Below are 20,235 nucleotides of genomic sequence, written 5' to 3'. Positions count from 1 at the left end.
GGGGCCAGCGGGGACCAGGTTGGGTGGGTTACCTATGGTTAAAGAAGTAGCCAGGGTTAGGCCACACAGGAAAACCTGCTGGAGGAACCTGTTGGCAGTGAGTGCCACAAGGGGAGGGGAGGCCAGCAGGGGAGACATCCAGATGTACCTGAGATCAGCCGCTGGCAGCTATACCAAGGGTGGACTGAAGGGGATGATCCTGGTGGTTACTCAAAGTGCCCATGAGAAAAATGATTTGGAGGTGGGGGTAAAGAGATGGACTAGAGAATTCTGGGAATAAAATGGCATAAGTTGACCAGATGAAGAAGGAAATGAATCAGTGGAAGTTTGTGGCTTGAGCTACTCAGTACTGGGGAGTTGCTGTGTAAACCAGATGAGGGCGGAGGGCGTGCTACTGTGGTGCACTCCTATAGCCCCAGTAGCTTAGAAAGCGGGGGCAGGAGGATCCCAAGTTTGAGACTCTGTCAAAAAAGAGACTGGGGTGGTAACATGTAACCCAGTGGTTAACATGCCCCTAGGTTCAATCCCCAATATCAAAAAAATAAATAAAGAGGGATGAGGAGAAAATCAGATCTAAAGAGGGAGGGGATTTCAGCTTGGGACATGGTACATTTGGGGTGCTTGTGAAATACCCGAGCAGGCGACCTAATGACAAGGGCTCAAGGAGAAGCTCAGGCTGGGGAATGAGGCTTGGAGTCTGGGTGCCGGCAAGGCGCCTCCCTCCTCTGCCAGGTTTCTGTCAAGGACCCTGCCCTCTCAACCAATAAGAGATTTAAGAGGGAATGGACGCTCAGGTGCTGAAGCCTAAGGTGATGGGTTGAGAAGCTGGGAACTGAGAGACGGACCTATCCCCTGACATCAGTGCACGTATGACGATTTTAGTTTTTAAAATAGCAAATCAATGAGCAAATTAAGCAAGTTTAATATTTACTTTATTAATAAAGTTAACGAAAGCAATACATAAATGCCAAGGTTCAGTTTTAAGAAAGGAAAATTCAAACCGCTTTAAGTTCTCCACATTCAGGGGAGTAAGGGCAGACTTACAGTAGTACCAGGCAAACTGGGGGTTCTGAAATGTAGCCTCAAAGTAGCCATGCTCATGTGGCTAAGCCTCTACTTCTCTGAGCCCAAGACACTGCTAATAGCAAAAGTGGGGTAACAGGAGGGATGTGAAGAAGAGCAACAGTATCATGCACATCATGATGAGTGGAGCACCTGGCCCATCAGTGGAGGAGCTGAGACCACAGGACTGGATGGAGCGCGTTTAGAGCACCCAAAGGAACCTCCTCTGATTCCCAATCTTCACCCCAGGGCTGGAGCCCGAGGAGGTTCTTTCCAAGTGGCATTTACCTGGCACATGGCAAGAGGTCAACACCCTGCTAGGTGGCCTGTCAAAGTGCTATATTCTGAGCTTTGGAATATCTGCCCGAAATCCCTGAGGCTCACGATGGGTGGACGCAGACCAGCGCATGCCGTGGATGCAGCCGGTCACAGAGTCTGTCTGTGGAAAGCAGGAGTAACGAGCCCTTAAAAGCCTTGTCTGGGACTTTTACTTGAACTCTCACGGTGGGGAAATTCTCTTTCCTCTTGGTCGCTAGTCTGCAGGCTCAAAGTCAACCAAGAACGAAGCAGAGCCCAGAGGTATGTGGCAGGTGCCTGGCAATGTGATGTCAGCACCGGCACTGGGCTAGGTTGGACACTCTGGAGTTACAGGAGCCACATCCCTGTGCCTAAGTTGTGTCCACTGTCACCAAGAACCATGAGACTCCTCAGTTATGGACCCCAGTCTTAGAACAGGATATGGCCTCAGAGCCACAATGATCACTTTGCCCTCTGGGGATCTGGTTCCATGACAAGCCTCCTCCAGGACCACAGCTCCCTAGCCATGAGAAACCCACACAGAAGCAGACTCAGGACAAGATGGAGAGAAGCAGCAAATGAAAAGACAAACTATGCAGGTGGAGGGCTTGGGGACATGGCTTAGGGTTGTGGGTAGAGCACCTGCTTAGCATGCATGAGGCCCCCGGGTTCTAGCCCCCGTGCAGCGGGTGGGGCGACACACACACAGAGAAGGGAATTACTTCAAGGTGAGAGAAAAAAGCCAGGACTAGTAACAGTAGAAAAGTTAAAATGGTAATTAAACAATACAAGACTAGATAGAGATTTTAAACTGGATCATTAACTGAAATTCTTCTGAAAGCTATGCTGGCCTGAGATGGTATCACTGAATTGATAGGAATTTTCTTAGGTGATCTTCTTAGGTTTAAAACACCCTTCTTAGGAGATGTGTGCTGACACACTTGGTAGTGTCACAACGTCAGCACACCTGTCAAGTGCTTCAGCAAAACAAATTGGTATGTCTAGACCAGAAAGCAGATGTGGCTAATATTTTAATAACTGGCAAACCTATGTGAATGGTGTAGGGATGCTAACCATACTGTACCAGCTTTCCAACTAGGAAAGAGAGAGACAGAGTTCCAGAGAGACAGAGTTCCAGCTGCCAGCAGCCAAGTGTGTGGGTGGAGGCTGGGGGAGAGAGTACCTCATTCCCACTGCACATCTGTTTTGCCAGAGCTCTCGAGCAAGAGGAGGAAAAGCATCGTTTCCTGCCCCGATACCTGCCTGGTAGCTGGGTCCCTGGTGTAGGAAGGATTCTGTTAAATTACCCAAAGCTGAGAAAATTCCAGACATTTCCCAACAGTATAGTAAAAATATTCACACTGGAGTTGCTCTCATTCTCCAATGGAGAAGAATCAATCATCCTGTTAGTCTTAAGGTGCCTGAAATAATTGTTTGGAATTGGTATAAAACCCAGAAGTACCCTCTGCAGAGACACAAGATTCTCTCTAAGTGGGTACCAGCCAATGTGCAGCAGGTGGACAACCCACCTTGTCCTCTCCAGATCACGGCCAGAGCCATAGGAATCCAGCAGTGTTCCATCAGGATTAGGAGGTAAGACGAAAACGGAAAAAGAATAGACGCTCCCCTTGCCAGAACAGGGAAATGAGACCAAATCTTCCAGAACACTTAGATCATGGGGAAGAAGAGACAGTATCTACTGTCTGGGGGTGGTAGAGGGTCCAAACCAGTTCTGAAAGACCAGTTCTCACTCCTTAGACCAAGGATTCTGTTCTTGTCCCATTTTTTGGGTGATAATATCCTCCCCCTCCCTCTTCCTGGTCTTGGTAGCACGTGGCCAGAGTTAAAGCTCTGTTCTCAAGTGTTTAACTGAACGTGTCCTCGAAGGCTAAGTGGCTGGTGAGGTTGCACAGGCACCCAGTCAGGAGGGTAAGGGCAGGGGGCACCTTTGCCACGCGGAGGTCAGAGCAGACAAAGGTAGCCACCTTAGCAGAGGGTGGCTGACCCGCAAGCTGGTCACTTGGACCACTAGAGTAAATAAAACTAGAATCTCTTTATTCTCAACTGTTTCAGCAGAGAATAAATTTGGATCTAGTTAAAGCCAAATAAGACCACAGCTGGCATAAGATGGCCTCGGGCCCAGCTCCAAGTAGTATTGGTCAGTCCCCAGTAAGGATTAGACGCAGGAAGAATCGGAAGGAAAGAGAGACGCAATTAATTATCAAACTTTAATTGATAGACTAATCTTACAGGATAAACAATAAGACAGCTAGTCAAGGTTACACTTTAAAAAAAAAAAAAAAATCCAGCAGCGCAAATCTAATAGACTAAATACGTTCATCTCCTCCCAAACAGGCATTTGATTTCAAAACAAACCAGAACAGAGCGTACGCCACAAGGAAACATGGTACTTACACATATTGTCCAATAACTCTGCAGAGCTCTTTAACAAAGAAGAGAAAGGTTCTCAGACATTTAGAAAGCACTCTAGCACTCGGCCAGCAGGCAAACCAACCAGGTGTTCTGCACATCACGGGCTCCGGACCACCTGTGACTTCAGAAAGGCTGCCGGTCCGGGGAAGAAGGAAACAGGTGCTGACCCTAACTGCAGACGACTTCACCGCAACCTTAAGACACAGGGACCATCTTCTTCCAAGAGAACAGGCATGAACAGAGGCAAGGAGCGAGAGAGGGTCCCTCAGCAGATGGGTGGAAGAAAGCCTGCCCTTGGGACTCCGGGTCTAACCCCTCTCCTTCTCGGCCCCTGGCAAAGAAAGGGTGGGCCAAGGGCAAGAGCCCGGCATGGCTCCTCCAGGCACATGGTTAAAGAGGAGGAGGAAAAGGCGTCCCTTCTGGGTGAAATATGGCAACCTTTCTGAGACGTGGCAAGGTAGCAGAGTCGACCTCTTTGGCCCTCATAAGGTAAAGCAGCAACTAAGGAGCCTACCGAGGGCCTCGCCTGGCCCTGACCATGTCCACAAGATTATAAGAAAGTGCATCCTCAGTTAAACTTCATTTAAAAAGAGCAAACGCCACTTGCAAAAGACCCATCATGGATTAAAATACTTCCCACCAAAGAGCTCCAGCAATTCCCGGTCTAAGTCCTCTGACCAGGCTGACTGGAAAGGGTCTGATGGGGGGCTCAGCAGGGCTCCGAGGCTGCCTTATTCTGCCAAGTCTCCTCAGGGAGGAAAAGAAAGGCATGATGTCCGTGAGTGGAGACCTGGAGGAGGACCGCTTTACCAATTCTGGACAGCAGAGAAGCCCCTGGGTGGCATCGAGATGACAGACCCCAGGCAGGACCTCTCCATCTCAAGCTTACGGTGACGCCTCAGAGGCCCTCTCTGGAGTCAGCTCTTCCTTTATCCATCTGCATGCCCCCTTCCACAGGGAGGGAAAGTTCTGGTCCCCTCAGACCTGACAGTGAAAGAACTGTACAGAAATAATCCTGAGGGAAAAACAAAACACTGTGTTGCTACCTAAAGGGGGGAGCACTTGGCTTTGCTCACACGGATTTGGGCAGATGTAAGCGATGGATAGAGAGACTGCTCGCGGGACTGAGTGACAAAACAGCGAAGACTGCTGGGACCCAGAGGGCCTTGGTGCTGTCCTCCTCTGCTCTCCTGAGGGCTTCCAGCCAGGTCTCCTGCAGAGCTCAGGACTGTGACGACAGACTAAGGGAGCTCCGTGAAGCGGAACTCAACAGCTCCACACGAAAAGGTGTCATTTATGTCATTATTTATATATAATATCGTGAAGTAAGGAAATAAGCACCATTTTACTGAAAATAAAAAGGCTCACGCAGGCTTTGGTCCTCTTGAAATGATACCAGCCTGAGTGAGAAGCAGTCTGGCCCCGGGGCAGCAGGGGGACAATGGCACACTCCTGGCTGGGAGGGAGGAGGGTGGGGGCAGAGGAGGGGCTGGTGGGAGGGGTCTCAGAGCCACTCTGGGGACAAAAAGACCAAAACTGGGCACATGGCACTGTCAGACAAGTCTCAAGGATGGGGACATCAGCAAACAAAGGGCAGTACTTAAACCCAGAGGACGCTCTGCTTGCTACCTGATCACTTCCCCTGCAGCCCGGTCAACCACAGGAGGAGGCTGGGACAAGCAGCAAAGGTGCACTCCTTTCCCCAGCGACAGCCAACAGGGACAAGAGCTGCAGTTACTGCTCCTTTTCCAAGCGATGGCAAACAGGCAGTTTCTCGGACGCTGCACTTCACATCCATACCTTATGCCCCCAAAAAGCGAAGAGTAGGTTTTCCTGCCCAGATGCATAACTTGGCACTGACTACACCACGAAAAGCAAGAGTCTGTCTATGGAGATTCCTGAACTACAGCTTAGAAGGGAAGGGCGCAGAATATCGTCGTTAACTGGCTCACAAGGAATAGTCATCTTAGGCAAACACATGCTAATACATTTCACAGAATGAGGGGGAACAGCTTAGAATCCAAAGTGTGAAGTTGGGAAGATTTCTTGCCAGACCTTACTATGAGAGCCTGCAACCAGAGAGAGGAGAATTGCAGAGACAGCAGCAGAGATACAGCAAACAGCACAGAGGGTGTCATCCGCCAAGAGACTGTCCCTCATTTCAGAGTCAATCAAGCCATAGGAGATGACAGAAGTGTACATGTACGAAGAACATAAGGGCTGAAACCAGAGGAGAGCTGATCATGAAAGCAATTTATCCCATTTCACTGTTCAAACACCACTGGCCAACCCGCTAGGTCAGGTGTCTTCTTACTGAGAAAGGCAGCATCTCTGAACCTGGGATAAAGGACACTTGAACTTAATGCATGAGCAGAAGGACCAAATGGAGAAGCATAATTGAAATAATCATTGGACTGCTTAAGAATTTCTTGAAAACTTCCAAAGAAAGAAGGTCTCTGGATCTGTGGCTATATGGCTGCACAAACTATCTTCCACCTGGCTCCTTCTCCAAACTGGGGCTTTGGAGGAGCCCAGCCTAGTCACACCCAGGCCAGGCTGGGCCCAAAGCCCGGCTCAGCGAGGGCTGCCCGTGACCGCTGAACAGGCAATGGAATGCCCCACAAGTCGGGGCCCGAAGGGCAAGACGTTTAGACAGGAGTCACTTGTGAGATACTCTGCTGCTCAACACCACCACAGCAAGGATGAGGGCTCCCTGACCATGACCCAGCAGCTCCCGTCTCCCATGTGCATTCCAAGCAGCAGCAGCACGTGGGAGAGAGCCCAGGAAAGGAAGCGTGGATGAGGTACCAAAAGAGGAACTGACATCTTTGGGTTTTTAAAACCAAAACTCAAATCTAGGGAAGTGAGAAAATTAAAAAAGGAAAGAAATCTCAATCAATCAACAGAAAAAAAAAGGCTTACTAACCCCCCACAACATTTTGCATACAATTTTATACCAAGGAAAAAGGAAAAAAATACCCCAACTCATCACAATGCAGTCCAAATGTTTGCAACCAAAGATTTATGAAAATATTTCAGTTGAAATCATTTTTTAAAAAAAAGACAAAAACAAAAACAAAACCCAGAAAGCTTTTCATTATTTCCTTCTCAACATAATTGGCAGATCTACTCTCAAACAGACTTAAGAGTATTCCACACAACATGTTCGGAATTCAGATTTATTGATTTCCACCATACTGACTTTAAAAATGGTATGAAGCTGACTGCAAGAAAGGGAATCGGTGATTTTAAGTTAAAATTAAGCTAATGCTGAAAGTACATCACCTCTGGCTTCAGTCACCACATCACCTCAGATTGAATCGAGATTTGTGTGTGTGAACAAAGTTCCAGAACTCTGAAATCCAGGGCTGCTGCAGGCCTCTCCGGCAATGTCCTTCACTTTGGGTCAGTCTCCTGGGCCAGAGGTGAAAGTGCTTTCAAAAATACTGCCATTTGCCCAGCACAGTGTCTTTGATTGCATCCACATATTGAGTTGGAACCCAGTACACCCAGTAGTAAGAGGCTTCCGTGGGGCCCAACTGAAACGCCTGGAAGGGAAAAAGGAAAACCAAGCCAACTTCAGAGGCAGGCGACCAAGCAGGCAGAACAACACACGGGGAGAGGGCTGGGAAGTGGATTCATTCAAAAGGGAAGAAAACAAAATGCAACTGTGCACAGGGGGACACCCTCCTAACATGTTTAAAAACCAAGTCAAGAAAAGGGGGGTGGGGCTCAGCATGGCCAACCCCAAGGCAGCGGCTTGCAAACATGCATGTGCATCAGAACCATCTGGAAGGCTCCTGAGAATAGACCGCAGGCTGCACCCCTGGGAGTTTGGTTTGGGGCGAGGCCTGAGTAACTTCCAATAAGCTCCCAGGTAATCCAACACTGCTGAAGACCAGTTTGAGAACCGCTGCCCTAGAAAACCTGATACACATGCACAAGGAGAGTGGTGGGCACGTTGAAACAGCGTGTCGGAAACGTTAACACCCTAGCAACAACTACACATCTGTCAGGAAGTCAGGAAGGGGATACAGGATCCCGAGTGGTGTAAGCTATTCATATAAACACTGGCGTGCTTTACAGAGGTATGAGCTGGTCCTCGTGCATCTAGAGTTCATATGACAGAATATGATGTCGAACGAAAAAAAACAAGTTGCAGAACAGCACACACCATGATGTCCTTTATGAAAACTGGAAAAAAAAATACTCGATCTTGTTCGTCGACATATACATAATAGAACTGTAAATGGAAAGACACACGAGGAATTGTGATGATGGGAATGGGGGAAGGGGAAGACAATGGGGACATCATTGCTGTTGGCAGAATTTATTTTTTATTTGAAGAAAAGATTTAAACCAAGTTACAAAGGATTTACAATTGTTCTCAGTGATGGGGGATGGATGGCTTGTGGTAGTCCCTTTCCTTTCCTGTACTGTTAGAAACTTATCTCCAAAAGTGGAAGAGCACAGTCACATTTCTCTAATTGTGAACTGTGACACATTTATCTAGCTAGAGAAATGGCATGTGCTTCAAGAGGGAAGTAAATACTTCCATCAGCACAAAAGCACTACTTAGCAGTGTTCAGAAGGAGGGGGGCGACTAGAACCACCTTCTGCCAGCAATGACTCCACAGAGAAACAAGCACTTTTCTGAGGACTAACTCATTACCATGCACACTACGTCCTTAAGAGATGTCCAGGGTGGTGGGCTCCACTTGTCTGTAATCCCTACCATCGGGCTGCCTGAAATCTGGGGCTGCAAACCCTACAGAGTCAAAATGTTCACACAAATCTTCAAGTACAACAATGCCACCATTAAAACAGAAAAATAATGAAGGCAAATCAAACCTGTCTGCAGTCGTGTAGACTGCAGCGGAGCAGGGTGAAGGGCCACGGATGGGTCTGAAAGAAGCCCCAGTGATGTTGTGGCCACTTCCAGGAAGGACAGGGATTTGCAGCCCAGGGTCCCAACCACAGCCCTGCACTAGCACCACCATACAGGGCAGGCACGGGGACAGGCTGGCTCTCTAGCCGATTTCTCCCTTTAACAAGGAGATCCTCTGACAGATCCCTCTGCATGGAATTCGTAACACCAACCGCTGGTCAAACCACTGAACTGCTCCTTCTCCTTGGGACGGAGTAGACACAGTTGCACCACTATCCATAGATGCTGAAAAACCTCCCTCCTCAGAGGGAAGAGGGCAAATGGTCCTGCCCTCACACCATTGCTAGCTCAGGTCAAGCCCCTCTCATAGCAACTTCGGAGTTTAGGCAGTTAAACTTCTTGTATAAAGTGGCCCCTCGATCTAGCATACTTTAGGCCGCGTTCAATATTCAGCACTGAAAAGTTACAAAAAAAAAAGGGGGTGTGGGGGGACCCCTTCAAATAGTGCTGGAAAAGGGAGCCTGGTCTACACTGCTTGCTCTGCAGACCTGGGGAGTGGCTCCAGACACACTGCCCGGGAAAGCACAGCCTGCGCCCTATGGAGAGCCTGGGCCTGCATCGGACACGACAAGGGAGACCACCTAGACTCCTCAACACCAAGGCCAGGGGGTGCTCTCTTTTTTAAAAGCAAGAAAAAATTAAAAATGAAATCCACAAGCCATTCCTCCTCTTCGTATTTATTTTCCTGGTCTAAAAACAAAATATGACAAATGAGAGGGAGGCACAGGAGAGGTCTCTAACAGCACAGGAGAAACGCGCCCCTCCAGCTGCGGCATGGGGGCGGGAGGGGGGTGGCTGCAAAATAAACAGAACTGAGAAGAGGGTCATGGGTCAAGTTCTAAGTAGACAAGAAAACACAAGAGTCTTAACACAGTCCTTTGAAGACAATGTTTTTTCTTCAATAGCAAAGCTCAGTTAGAAATCCACCCCCTGCTAGAGAAGGCAGAACAGGCACCTAGCTGGGGGCCAGGTCAGGCCAGGCCACTTACCATCATGTGGTAGTCCTCGTGTCCTTCAATAGGTTCACTGACCACATTTTTAATGGAGCCCATGGGCAGTTTCTCAGTTCGCTCTAGGTTGAGAGGGACGACAGTGGTTATTCAAAGGGCCCCCAGTTCCTCGGCTGCAGCAGTCCCTCCCTCATCAAGGCTACAGGATCTACAGTAACCTGCTCATGGCACCAGGCCCTTGAGGGACCACGGGGCAGCATCTTTAAACAGGTGCCCCTACATCCCTGCTTGGCAGCTGGGAACTTTCTTCCGAACTGGGGACTGAACTCTGGGGTGCACTCCTACTAAGCTCTATCACCAGCCCATTTGATTTTTTTAGATGGGTTTTTTCTGAGTCGCCCAGGCTGGCCTGGAATTTGTCATCTTCCTGCCTCAGCCTCCCGAGTGGCGGGTATTTCAGGCATACACCACCACTCCCAGCAAGGAGACTTGGAATTTCACAGGAAAAAATGGGGAACAGGATTTGGGAATGATGACAAAAGTTTCTGAGAGCAGAAATAGATCTTCCCTGGCGATAGTTTTCAAAGTCTGATGATTTTTTAAATAAATACCAAGAAACTCACTGCCCAAGCCCAGCATCGGCTGAGCTCTTGGGCGCCTGGCATAAGGAGAGTTAAGAGGCCAAAGACAGAGGAGCAACAGTGTTCCTGGGCTCTCACAGGAGGGAGGAGTGCTCTGGCTTTAAGGCCACTTTCCACACCAGGCCCTGCCGAGCCTTCCCCCTCAGTGTGCACACATCAGGTGTTCGCCAATATCTACGACCTGGCGTGAATGACGACTGAAACAACACTGATGACACGGGCTGAAGACGCTCTACAGAGCCAAGAAAGAGGTGATGAACAGGGAGCCTGGAGTGAGATGAGCCTGCTGGGCAGGAGCCCCGTGCAGCAGGGTGGGTGTGAGGCAGGGGCGGGCATTCCCAGCAAGCTGAATCAAGGAGAGAAGGACCCATGGCAGCCTTGGCAGAAAGAAAAATCTGGAAAGGTAGAATGTGAAAATAGGCAAGCGGCCCGACTAGCAATTTACAGACAGGGTTCTGGCCTTGTTGCTGACCACACTGGGGCCCTGCCTCTGAAAAATGGGGATCAGGGGCAAGGAAACCAAAGATGCTCTCTCGGGCTTAGACTTTCCAAGTCTCTAAACCAGTGGTGAAGATTGAAACTTTCTAAAACAGCTTTCACCTTGAAATGTCTGGAGATTTCACATAAAAATATGGATTTCTGGCTTCTCTTGAAACCTTCAAAGATTGGACCTGCTGGGCCCCCGTTCCAGGGTGATGGCAACTAAACTAGATGAGAGTGCCACAAACAGGGCTCAGGCCTCCTGAAGCTGCGGGTGCTTCCTGCTCTGCTGTGCCCGAGGCCATCAGCTCAGCTTCCTCCTACACAAGCAGCAAGGAGAGCACAAAAGCCTGGGAGGGCCGCTTACTTAGCAAAGCACCCCACGGACAGGGATGGACAGGGATGGCCGTCCATAGCAGCTTCTGGCTGGTGGAAAGACAATGCCAGTGGCTAGCAGCCAGCTCCCAGCACAAGCTGTCCTCCTCCAAGTACTGCCACTAATGACAGGACTCCTGGGTGAGTGGGAAGGGCATCTGCTCCCTGGGCTGCTGAGGCACACCGACCCCAAGGTCTGGGTGGGAGTAAGGTCTCAGCCTCGGCCGAGCCTGGACGGCACCAGGGCTGGTGAGGAAGGAGGCTCTCAATAGCTCAGAAGCCCCATGTATCAAGCTGCTTTGAGAGCTCTGCCCTCAAGCCAAAGCAAGAAGGCGGCCACTGAAAACCTCCAACTGAAGGACAGGCAACTCTTAGTTAAGTCTGTCCACGTGGTTACTATGCATCTCCTACACAACTTCATGACACAAAAACTTTCCTTGAGGGCCCAGCAAGCTTGGAGAGACTCAGGCCTCACCAGACCCCTGCTGCACCTACCCTCCTGCACATTACTCTCTTCCTGGATCCACCTTGGCAACTGCCTTCAAGTGGGCTGCCCACAAGCCAAGGGAGAAGTCTGGCAAGAGGCAGGAGGTCTATGTGCTCCAGCAAGTGAATGCAATGATGGAGAACCAAGCGAGATCACCTGCAAAGCCAACACAGGCGGGGCAGCTGGCTGCTGATGAGGAGGATGGGGGGCAGGAAAGAGCGGTCTAGTGAAGGGCTTGAAGACCCTTGGAGAAACCAGGGAGCCCCTCCAAATTTGCAAAGCTTGCTCTGACCATGCAGTTGAGCTGCATGTGAAATGGAGACTATAACAAGTTACCATAAAGTGTTAGAAAACTCAAGCACTTTTGGCATTTCAATCTGCTCATTTTAAGAACCAGCACAGAGTTGAAAATAAGAAACTTATTTTTGTGTTCTAGAATGTTTTAGATGATAAAAATCTCACTCCCCGCCACCCTTGTCCCAGTTTTATTTTCTATAAAACTTTGGTCCCATTTTAGTGGAGTCATAGCAAATGGCCTGTCCCTGAAACCAATTAGTCTCAGATAATGGGACCCCTATACTTCTCTTTAGCATTTACCTCGCACACTGAATACCTACAGTGCTGGCCAGAAACAGGTGAATTGTTCGGTTCCCTCCGGGAATCTAACGGGGGACAGACAAGTCAGAGAGTAATGAGTGCTCTGGGGACATGAGGAACAGAAGCGGCAGCAGTTCATTTGGAGGGGATGGGAACTATCAGGGAGGCTTCATTAGGAAGGGGCACTGCGGCAGGGCCTCTGAAGAGTTCATTAACGACAGGAAGGGCACAGCATGAGCGAAGCGGAGGAAGTCAGCCGAGACACACAGGGACAACAGGGCACGCAGAGCAGGCAACAAATCTACACTGGGGCTCACTGGGAAGAACACGCAGCACTGGGTTCAGGCATTTGAACTTGGTGTTAAGGGGCCAAAGGTGTTTTGAATGTAGGAGCCAGTGACAAAAAAGGAGTATATGACTGGGGGGGCTGGGGTGGTGGCTCAGCGGTAGAGTGCTCGCCTAGCATGTGGGAGGCCCTGGGTTCCATCCTCAGCCACATAAAAATAAATAAATAAAGGTAATGTGTCCAACTACAACTAAAAAATAAGTAAAAACAAAACAAAAAAAGAGTACACCACGTGAACAGGACAGAAGATGACGGCCGAGCAGGGAGGTGGCCGACTTGGTCTTAACACAACTTGAGAGGTGTTAATAGCCCTGACACACACACGCACGGTGGCCAAGAAAGGGACAGAGACATTGCAGAATGTAACCACCAAGACTTTGTAACCACTAAGGGAAGAGAGAGCGAGCATGGTCGGAGACACTCCCCAGGAAACAGCAAGGGTGACCCAGATACTGCGCCCAGCAGGGTGGAGGGCACCCGGGCGGGGGGGACTCAGGCAGCAGTCAGGAAAACCTCACCTAGCACAGGTCTACTGACCTACAGGGACCAGGCAGGCGACATAATGAGCAAGCTGGCCACATGGAGAGAGGAGCACGGCCCACTGCAAACCATACTCAGTCCTAGCTCCTCGGTGCCGTGGGAACGCAGGCCCCAATCTTATGATTTTTTTTTTCCCCCAAGAGAAGCCCCTCAAAAATCAGATTAAGTGAAATCTCCTGATTTTTGCAAATTGTGTCTAGGTAAGCCCATAAAGCCCTTTACGGAGACCAGCACTTGGCCCTGGGCCACATGTTCTGGACCTCTGGTTCTCTGTGCAAGGAGCCAATGTTCAACAGGTCGGCTCTGGTATCAGACTGCACAGGAGCAAAAAGGGTCCAAACAAGATGTGAGCATCTAAAAGCAAATTCAAAAGCCAGAAGCACACAAAGCAGTGAGGCGAGAGGTTCCAACGAGGAGCGGCAGCCCTCGGAACCAGTGCTGCTGGGCGGCAGAGGCAGCCGTGGGCTGGGAGGAGGCTGAGAACCAACTTACCTTTAGTGCCAATCCACAGCTGGTCTTGTTCGAGCTTAAAGGTGAGTCTCACTTTTCCTCCAGACTTGTTATACATGCCGGACAAGGGTACCGTTGGCAGGCGCTCCTGGAGGCACGATGACATGGTGAGAGGGGCAGGGACAATAGGACAGAGAAAAGAGAAGGGACAGGACGTGAGGACACAATTACAAGACTCTCCAAAGGGGGGACTGGTTCCTTTCCAGATGGTCACAAAGAAGTCGGGCTTACCTGGGCCCCCTTGACAGATGGCATGACGTCTTCAGGTTTCCCTTTATCCAGCACCTTCCTGTGTTGCTACAACACAAGCCAGAAGAGACTGTCATGTGACACAGCTGTTTACAATTTAGTCACACTGCTCTGTCTCAAAACTGGGATGAAGAAAGTCTTTTTTGTGCAAAAGCCTTTAATGACTGCAGACCATGATCCCTTGACACAGCAGAGCAGTGCTGTCCCTAGGAGTTGCTGAGATGAGGGAATCTTCCACACCTGTGTTGGCCATCAGTCAACAAGAGGCTATTAAGCACTTAAAACGTGGCTAGTAAGACTGAGAACTGCCAGGTGTATGCTCCTAGCTACCAGGAAGGCTGAAGCAGAAGGATTACAAGTTCAAAGCTAGCCTAGGCGACTGAGCAAGATCCTGTCTCAAAATTTACAAAGGGGTGTAATTCAGTAGTAAAGTGTCCCTGGGTTCAATCCCTGGTACCGCAATAATTAAACAGAAACAAGGCTGAAGAACTGAATAGTTAATTTAATTATTTAATCAGCCCAATGTAGCTATAATATCCAATGAACTTCTGGAGCAAAGAGGATTTCCAGATTGCTCATTCAAATGCTCTACTCCCTTTCTTTGCAAAAAGTCACCAATGAAAGGATTAAACACCTTGATAAGAGCTGCAAAGGCAGGTAGAAAATGTCAGCAATATCTGTCATCTTCAACTCCCAAAGAAAACTACAAGATGCTGGTAATCAACCTAACGGCTGAGAAGGGACCCCCAGCCCATCGCAGACGTCTTCCCTACTGCCCCATCCTTAACCCCAGCCTCAAAGAAAACTTCAAGAATTACATTTCCAAGCAGAAACACTGACTACTTTGACACTAAGAAGTCTCAAACCCCACTCCTCCTGACGCTGAGGAGGTGAGGCAGTTCATAGGGGTTCGAATCCATGGACCTTACAGCTCTCAAGTCTCATCTTTTCTCCACCTGTGGCTTTCCAGGTCAATGCTTGGTAGAGCTGGTACTAGGGGACAAGGAATGGGCAGAGGGTAAAAATTTGGTCAAATGTAAGCACCAGGAACCATGAGCCAGCTCACTTACTCACTGGCATGCAGAACCTGTGGCAGGAATGAATGCCACACTGTCAGCAAAGAGTTACCCTGTACATCAGCTCCAGATACCTGAACGTGTCCATGAAAAGCTGAAGGGACTGGATCCCTCATTAGGCCATGTCATACCTCATAATAACTGGCGTCACTCAAACAAAGCGGCACAGGTGGGAAGCATAATCACGAGTCATGCCTTACAAGCACCTTTTGAAGAATCCTCCCTGCACTGTGGAGAACAGTTCTAAGCCTGTTAAGCTACCACCAGTCACTTAAAACCTGTATTTACAAGGCATGTTATGCTCTAAGGGTGTGACCAGTGAGAATGCTCACTCAGATCTGTTCATACATGTGACAGGGAAGGTGGGAAAAGAGAACACATTACAGGATACTATGACCCCTTATCTGGAGAGTGAAAAACCTTCAAATAAACACCTTTTGGATGGTAATATAGGTCTATGATCCCTTATCTAAAATCCTAAGGATGGGTAGGAGTGTAGCTCAGTGGTAGAGTATGTACAGGGCCCAGGTTTAATCCCCAGCACCAAAAAGCAAAACCAACACAAAACTTCCTATACACAGATATTTTAGACTTTAAGAGATTCAGGGCTGGGGTTATGGCTCCGTGGTAGAGCGCTTGCCTAGCATGTGTGAGGCACTGGGTTCAAACCTTAGCACCACACAAAAATAAATAAACAAAATAAAGGCATTGTGTCCATGTGCAAAGAAAAAAAGTTTCAGAAAAATATACTTTTAAATTATATAATATCCTCTATGGGGCCTGGGGGAGCAACTTGTCACCAGTATGTTAATATTTCTAGAGCAAAATGTGAATATTCACACTCTAATCAGGTTTTGCTGCATATTTATAAAAGCACTCCTGGTTTTCAGAACCCCTTTGAAAACTTGAAAGTACACAAAAGGGATTATGGATTTCTAACACAAAATTTGGTTTCCCAATGTTGGCCATATATCTTAGTACCTATTGTCACTAAAACTGGTATCAGTCCAAGTTGCTGTCCTCTGCTTAGGACACAGATTAAAATGAGAACACCTATTTTCTGTACAAGGAAGTTATTCAGCAACAAGTGGGATTCACAGGGTAATAAGATCACGAACGATGATTTTCCTAAACTGTTCCCTTTACAGTAAAATAATCTCACTTTTCCTAAAAACAAAAAAAGAATTTGAAGCTGGCATAGTGGTACATGCTTGTAATCCTAGCCACTCAGGAGGCTGAAGAAGGAGAACTGCAAATTTGAGGCCAGCCTGGGCAACTTAGCTAGATCCCGTTTCAAAACAAAATTTTTCAGAAGGGCTGATGCTGTAGCTCAGTAATAGATCACTTGCCAACCCCACAGCAACCAAAAAAAAAATAAAATAAATAAGTAAAAATAAAAGGAATTTTAATGGCTACAATGATTACAAAACAAAGTTGGATCTCTTCTATCCAAACGAGCAATGGAGAAAAGTCAGGTCCTCATTTCATGGTTCAGGAGGACAAAAAAATAAATTAATAAAAAAGTGTCATCTTCCTATTCAGCTTCATTCGAGTTCCTGAAATGGTCAGTCTCATAGGAACTCTGAAATTTGTTGATTTCCATGCCTCTTCAGAATTATACTTGTTGACTTGAGAAAAGCCACAAACAAAACTCAAATGTAAGCACTTTTCAAAATGGAGGCTTAATACTAGTACTGACATTTTTCTTTGCACTCAGCCAGATAGAGAAGCCCACATCTAATTTCTTTTCATATCTGGTCTGAAGCCTCCCTGTTCAAAGGCCTTATCCTAAAGTAGGTAGACTTGAGACACACTGACCCGCCAGACGAGACAAAGTTGCAAATCTCAGGTAGCTGTCACCTCCACTCTGCTGCACCCAACTGCTGCCATAAATTTCCATCAGGGGCCCTGTCCAAAAAGGAGCTTATTCTAGGGAGAACATCATCAACCAAGGCTGCAGAGGACAAAGCCTCTCATTTCTCAGGACCAAAAAGCACAAGATGGACTCACTTTCTGCCTACAGAGAGGCTCCTTCTTGTTCTCTTCGGCCTTGGCATCCTGCTGTGCGGCATCTTTGGGTGTGTTTACTGCTAAGACATCATTTATCGTAGAGCCAACCACCATGATCTTGGCTCCACTGGTCACTTTTATTTCTCTCAGCGTCTTATCTTCAGGGACAAGTCCCTTATACATGACCTTCTGCATGGCAGGCGGGAGACCTTGGAAAAAGGTAGAGGGCAAAGAATGAAAGGAAAAAAAAAAATGCACGGACCATACAGTACTTTGATGATGGAGCAGGAAGTTAGGGGCTCCATCACCATCTGTTTTGTGAACCTGGGTAATTCACATCTGAGCCTCAAATTCCAGAACTTTCTAACAGAGATGAAAGTAGATCTTTCTGCATGGATTTGTTATAAGGATTAAGAGACAGGACAAATGTAGAACATTCAGCATAGTGCCTGTTTTTGCTCAATGAATTGCTCAATGAATTTTAGCTATCAGGCTGGGGTTGTGGCTCAATGGTAGAGCACTTGCCTAGCACGTGTGAGGCACTGGGTTCAATCCTCAGCCCCATATAAATAAATAAAATAAAAGGTACTGTGTCCATCTACAACTAAAAAACCTTTAAAAAAATTTTTTTTAGCTATCACTGTTTCCAAATTGTGCATCATCCAATCACTCAAATATTCAGGGAGGATTCACAGGTGTCAGGAATATAGAAGTCAATAAGGACAAAGTTACTGCTTTTACCCAGCTTACAGGCCACAGAGAGAAAAAAAGAGCATCATTTCAAATGGTCAAGAACTACAAATGAAAAAAAAAATATGTATAAATGAGACCAAATGAATAAATATGAGTACCTGTGAAGGGTCAGCAAGACAGCCAACAGCAGTATTTCCTAATCTTTCCTTGTGAAAGTTAGATATCTAAGATTATCTGCTAAAAAAGAAGCTCCTGGCGGAATCCCAAACCCACTGAATCAGAATCTCCCGGGGAAGGGCCGAGGTGCTGTAAAGTTAACGAGTGCCTCAGGTGATTTTTACTAGCCACGTTAAAGAGTCGGAGCTGGGTTGGAATCTCGGCTGGGCCACTCGCTAGCTCTGTGATGGAGGGTCTCATCTGAGCATTATTAATCAGATGAGGAGGAAAGCAAGCACTGACTTGGAGGACCGAGGGGGCCGAGGCACGAGAGCAGCGAGCACAATGTCGAGTGCAGCGTAAGCACTAGACGCTAAAGGGGGTGGGGTGGAGGCCGCGGGCTGTCAGCGCCGAGATTACCTGTGATCGAGTGGATCTTCTGCTTCAGCTCGGAGCCCGTGCTGTCCAGAGGCACCCTCACGTCGTGCTTGGTCTTGTTCCAGATGATCTTCAGGTCCACCAGCTCCCTGCCCGCGCCGCCGCCCGCGTCCTCGCCGTTGCTGACCGAGGCCTGCGCCACGGGGTCCCCAGGGGGCTGGGCCGGGGCCGGCTGCAGACTGCCTCGCGCGTCGCAGGAATCCTCGGCCGCCGCCGCCCCCGCCGCGGCCTCGGCCTCCATGCAGTTGAGGGGCCGCGCGGGCGCCTCGGCGGCCACGGTCTCGGCCTCCGTGTCCATGCCAGGTTCCTCCATGCCTGCAAGGGGGTTAGGGGGTGGGCGCTCGCCGCCGACTGGGCCTGGAACCGGACTCTGGCCGGGCGCCGCCGCTTCACCGCTCCCGAAACACGCTCCTCCCTCCGGGTCCAGGCCGCATCCCCGCCCCGCCCGCGAGCGCCCGCAGCCTGGGTCCCAGCCCCGCGCCGGCCACCCCCCTCCGCACTCACCATCCGGGGCTCCGGCCGCCGCCATGATGATTGTGTACAACACCCACCGCTCCCGCAGAGGCCGCTGGGAAGAAGCGCGCAGGCTGAGATTGGCCCCCGCAGCAGCCCCTAATCTCGCTCAGCCTGGCCGGAAACAGGTGGAGGTTTCTATGGAGACCCGCCTCCTCCGCTTCCCTGGTCCTGCCCCTGCCACGCTTTAGCTTTCCCGAGCCTTCGGGGGGGGCGGGTCCGGGAAATCGCCCGCTCGCTGGGTTCCGCCCCCTAGTGGTCGAGTTTGGCAGCTGCCGTCTAGGGGGCGTGTTTTCAAAGTAGGGGCCTGCGCCTTTAAGGGGCGGGGCTGCGCTCTCTGTGGCAGAGGGAGATTGGCTGGGAGGAGTCCCCGGAAGTGACGCACTAAGAAGCCCACGTGTGCGATTCCAGCCCACATGGCCGTGCTCCTGAAGAGGCTGCTTCGGCTCGGGACACCCCCGGCGGCCTTGGGCCGCTCGGTGGGACGGCGTGAGGCCAGCCTGGGCATCAATCCCGGGACTGCGGTTCGAGTGCGGTTCGCTCCCAGCCCCACAGGTAACCTTGGCGGACGTGACGCGCGGCCCACCTTCCCGCCCCCGCCCCCGCCCCCCGAAGGTTCCTGAACAAATCCCTTCCGGTGGCGTCAGACGGGGAGGACAGCGCGACCCCATTTTACAGAGGCAGAAATTGAGGTCCGGGAGCGAAAAGGTTTCGCGTTTCCGGGAACATCTCTGCAACGTCTCTTTAGATCTTTTCTTTTTTTTCATGCATTCAATAAACGCGTGTTGAGTATACACCGTGCCACGTCCTGGACGTCGGGACGGTGGTCACTGAAAATGAAGTCTGTGTTCTAGTGGCCACTTATAAAAAGGCACAGGGGCCCTGCGGGAAACAGGGCAGAGTGGAAGCTGAGGTTAGGGTGAGATGCTCAAGAAGGCCTTGCTCAGGAGATAACGTGTGAGCTGAGAACCGAGAACCAAGGGGGGTCTTCCTATGTGAAGCTCCTGGAAGAAACCTGGGCAGAGGAAATGGGAGGTGCAAAAGCCCCGCGGTTAGGAGCGTTGAGAGCTTTGCAAGCCAGCGAAGCAGAGCTCCATTGTGTCACCTGCTGGAGACCCACTTGTCTCCAACCTTCTGTCAACCCACTACCACACCAGTTCCCAACATTCTTTCTCACCAAGGCTACCTTCTGCCCTCTTTGCTTTGCGCTTGGCAAGCCTTTCATTCCATACCCCGCAGCTAGCAGACAAGCATCTTTGTGGCCAAGTTCCAGGTGCACGTGACAGCTTTCTATGCCCGCTGTATCCTATATAGAGAGCAGTGCTTCTCAAATCATCCACGGTGGAAGCAGTAGTTTTTAATTTTCAGTTGTATTTTTACAATATAACTTCACCATTATATTGTAAAAATCAACGTAAATAAGGTACTAGGAAA

The 20,235-nt window shown here is 49.4% G+C and overlaps 2 protein-coding genes across 6 annotated transcripts in view; one reads left to right on the top strand and one right to left on the bottom strand.

The window, feature by feature from the left end:
* Positions 1–3,543: 3,543 nt before the first annotated feature.
* On the bottom strand, positions 3,544–18,960 carry Ubfd1 (ubiquitin family domain containing 1). 5 transcript variants are annotated; one of them, XM_076840960.2, is made up of 8 exons: positions 18,793–18,958; positions 18,271–18,603; positions 17,002–17,210; positions 13,898–13,963; positions 13,649–13,754; positions 12,271–12,335; positions 9,730–9,812; positions 7,252–7,340 (listed from the first exon to the last, which is right to left on the bottom strand). In XM_076840960.2, the coding sequence occupies exons 1-7, from the start codon at positions 18,815–18,817 to the stop codon at positions 9,732–9,734; spliced, it is 885 nt and encodes a 294-aa protein (XP_076697075.2). In that variant the 5' UTR covers positions 18,818–18,958; the 3' UTR covers positions 7,252–7,340; positions 9,730–9,731. The 5 variants fall into 5 exon arrangements, with proteins under 5 accessions (XP_076697073.2, XP_076697075.2, XP_076697076.2 ...); XM_076840961.2 differs by lacking the exon at positions 7,252–7,340 and adding an exon at positions 9,402–9,535 and having other exon boundaries at positions 18,793–18,960; XM_076840958.2 differs by lacking the exon at positions 12,271–12,335 and having other exon boundaries at positions 3,544–7,340; positions 18,793–18,954.
* The window catches only part of Ears2 (glutamyl-tRNA synthetase 2, mitochondrial), a 19,171-nt gene continuing 17,814 nt past the window's right edge, over positions 18,879–20,235 (top strand). Inside the window, exons 1-2 of the mRNA XM_076840957.2 lie at positions 18,879–18,929; positions 19,213–19,356. Coding sequence (XP_076697072.1) covers positions 19,218–19,356 — 139 coding nt within the window. The 5' untranslated portion in view covers positions 18,879–18,929; positions 19,213–19,217. The remainder of the gene's footprint in view (positions 18,930–19,212; positions 19,357–20,235) is intronic.

Source organism: Callospermophilus lateralis, chromosome 19 (genome assembly GCF_048772815.1).
Source record: "Callospermophilus lateralis isolate mCalLat2 chromosome 19, mCalLat2.hap1, whole genome shotgun sequence".
Classification (NCBI taxonomy): domain Eukaryota; kingdom Metazoa; phylum Chordata; class Mammalia; order Rodentia; family Sciuridae; genus Callospermophilus; species Callospermophilus lateralis.
The sequence above is the reverse complement of the archived record's forward strand: the minus strand, read 5'-3'. Positions and strand labels throughout refer to the sequence as shown.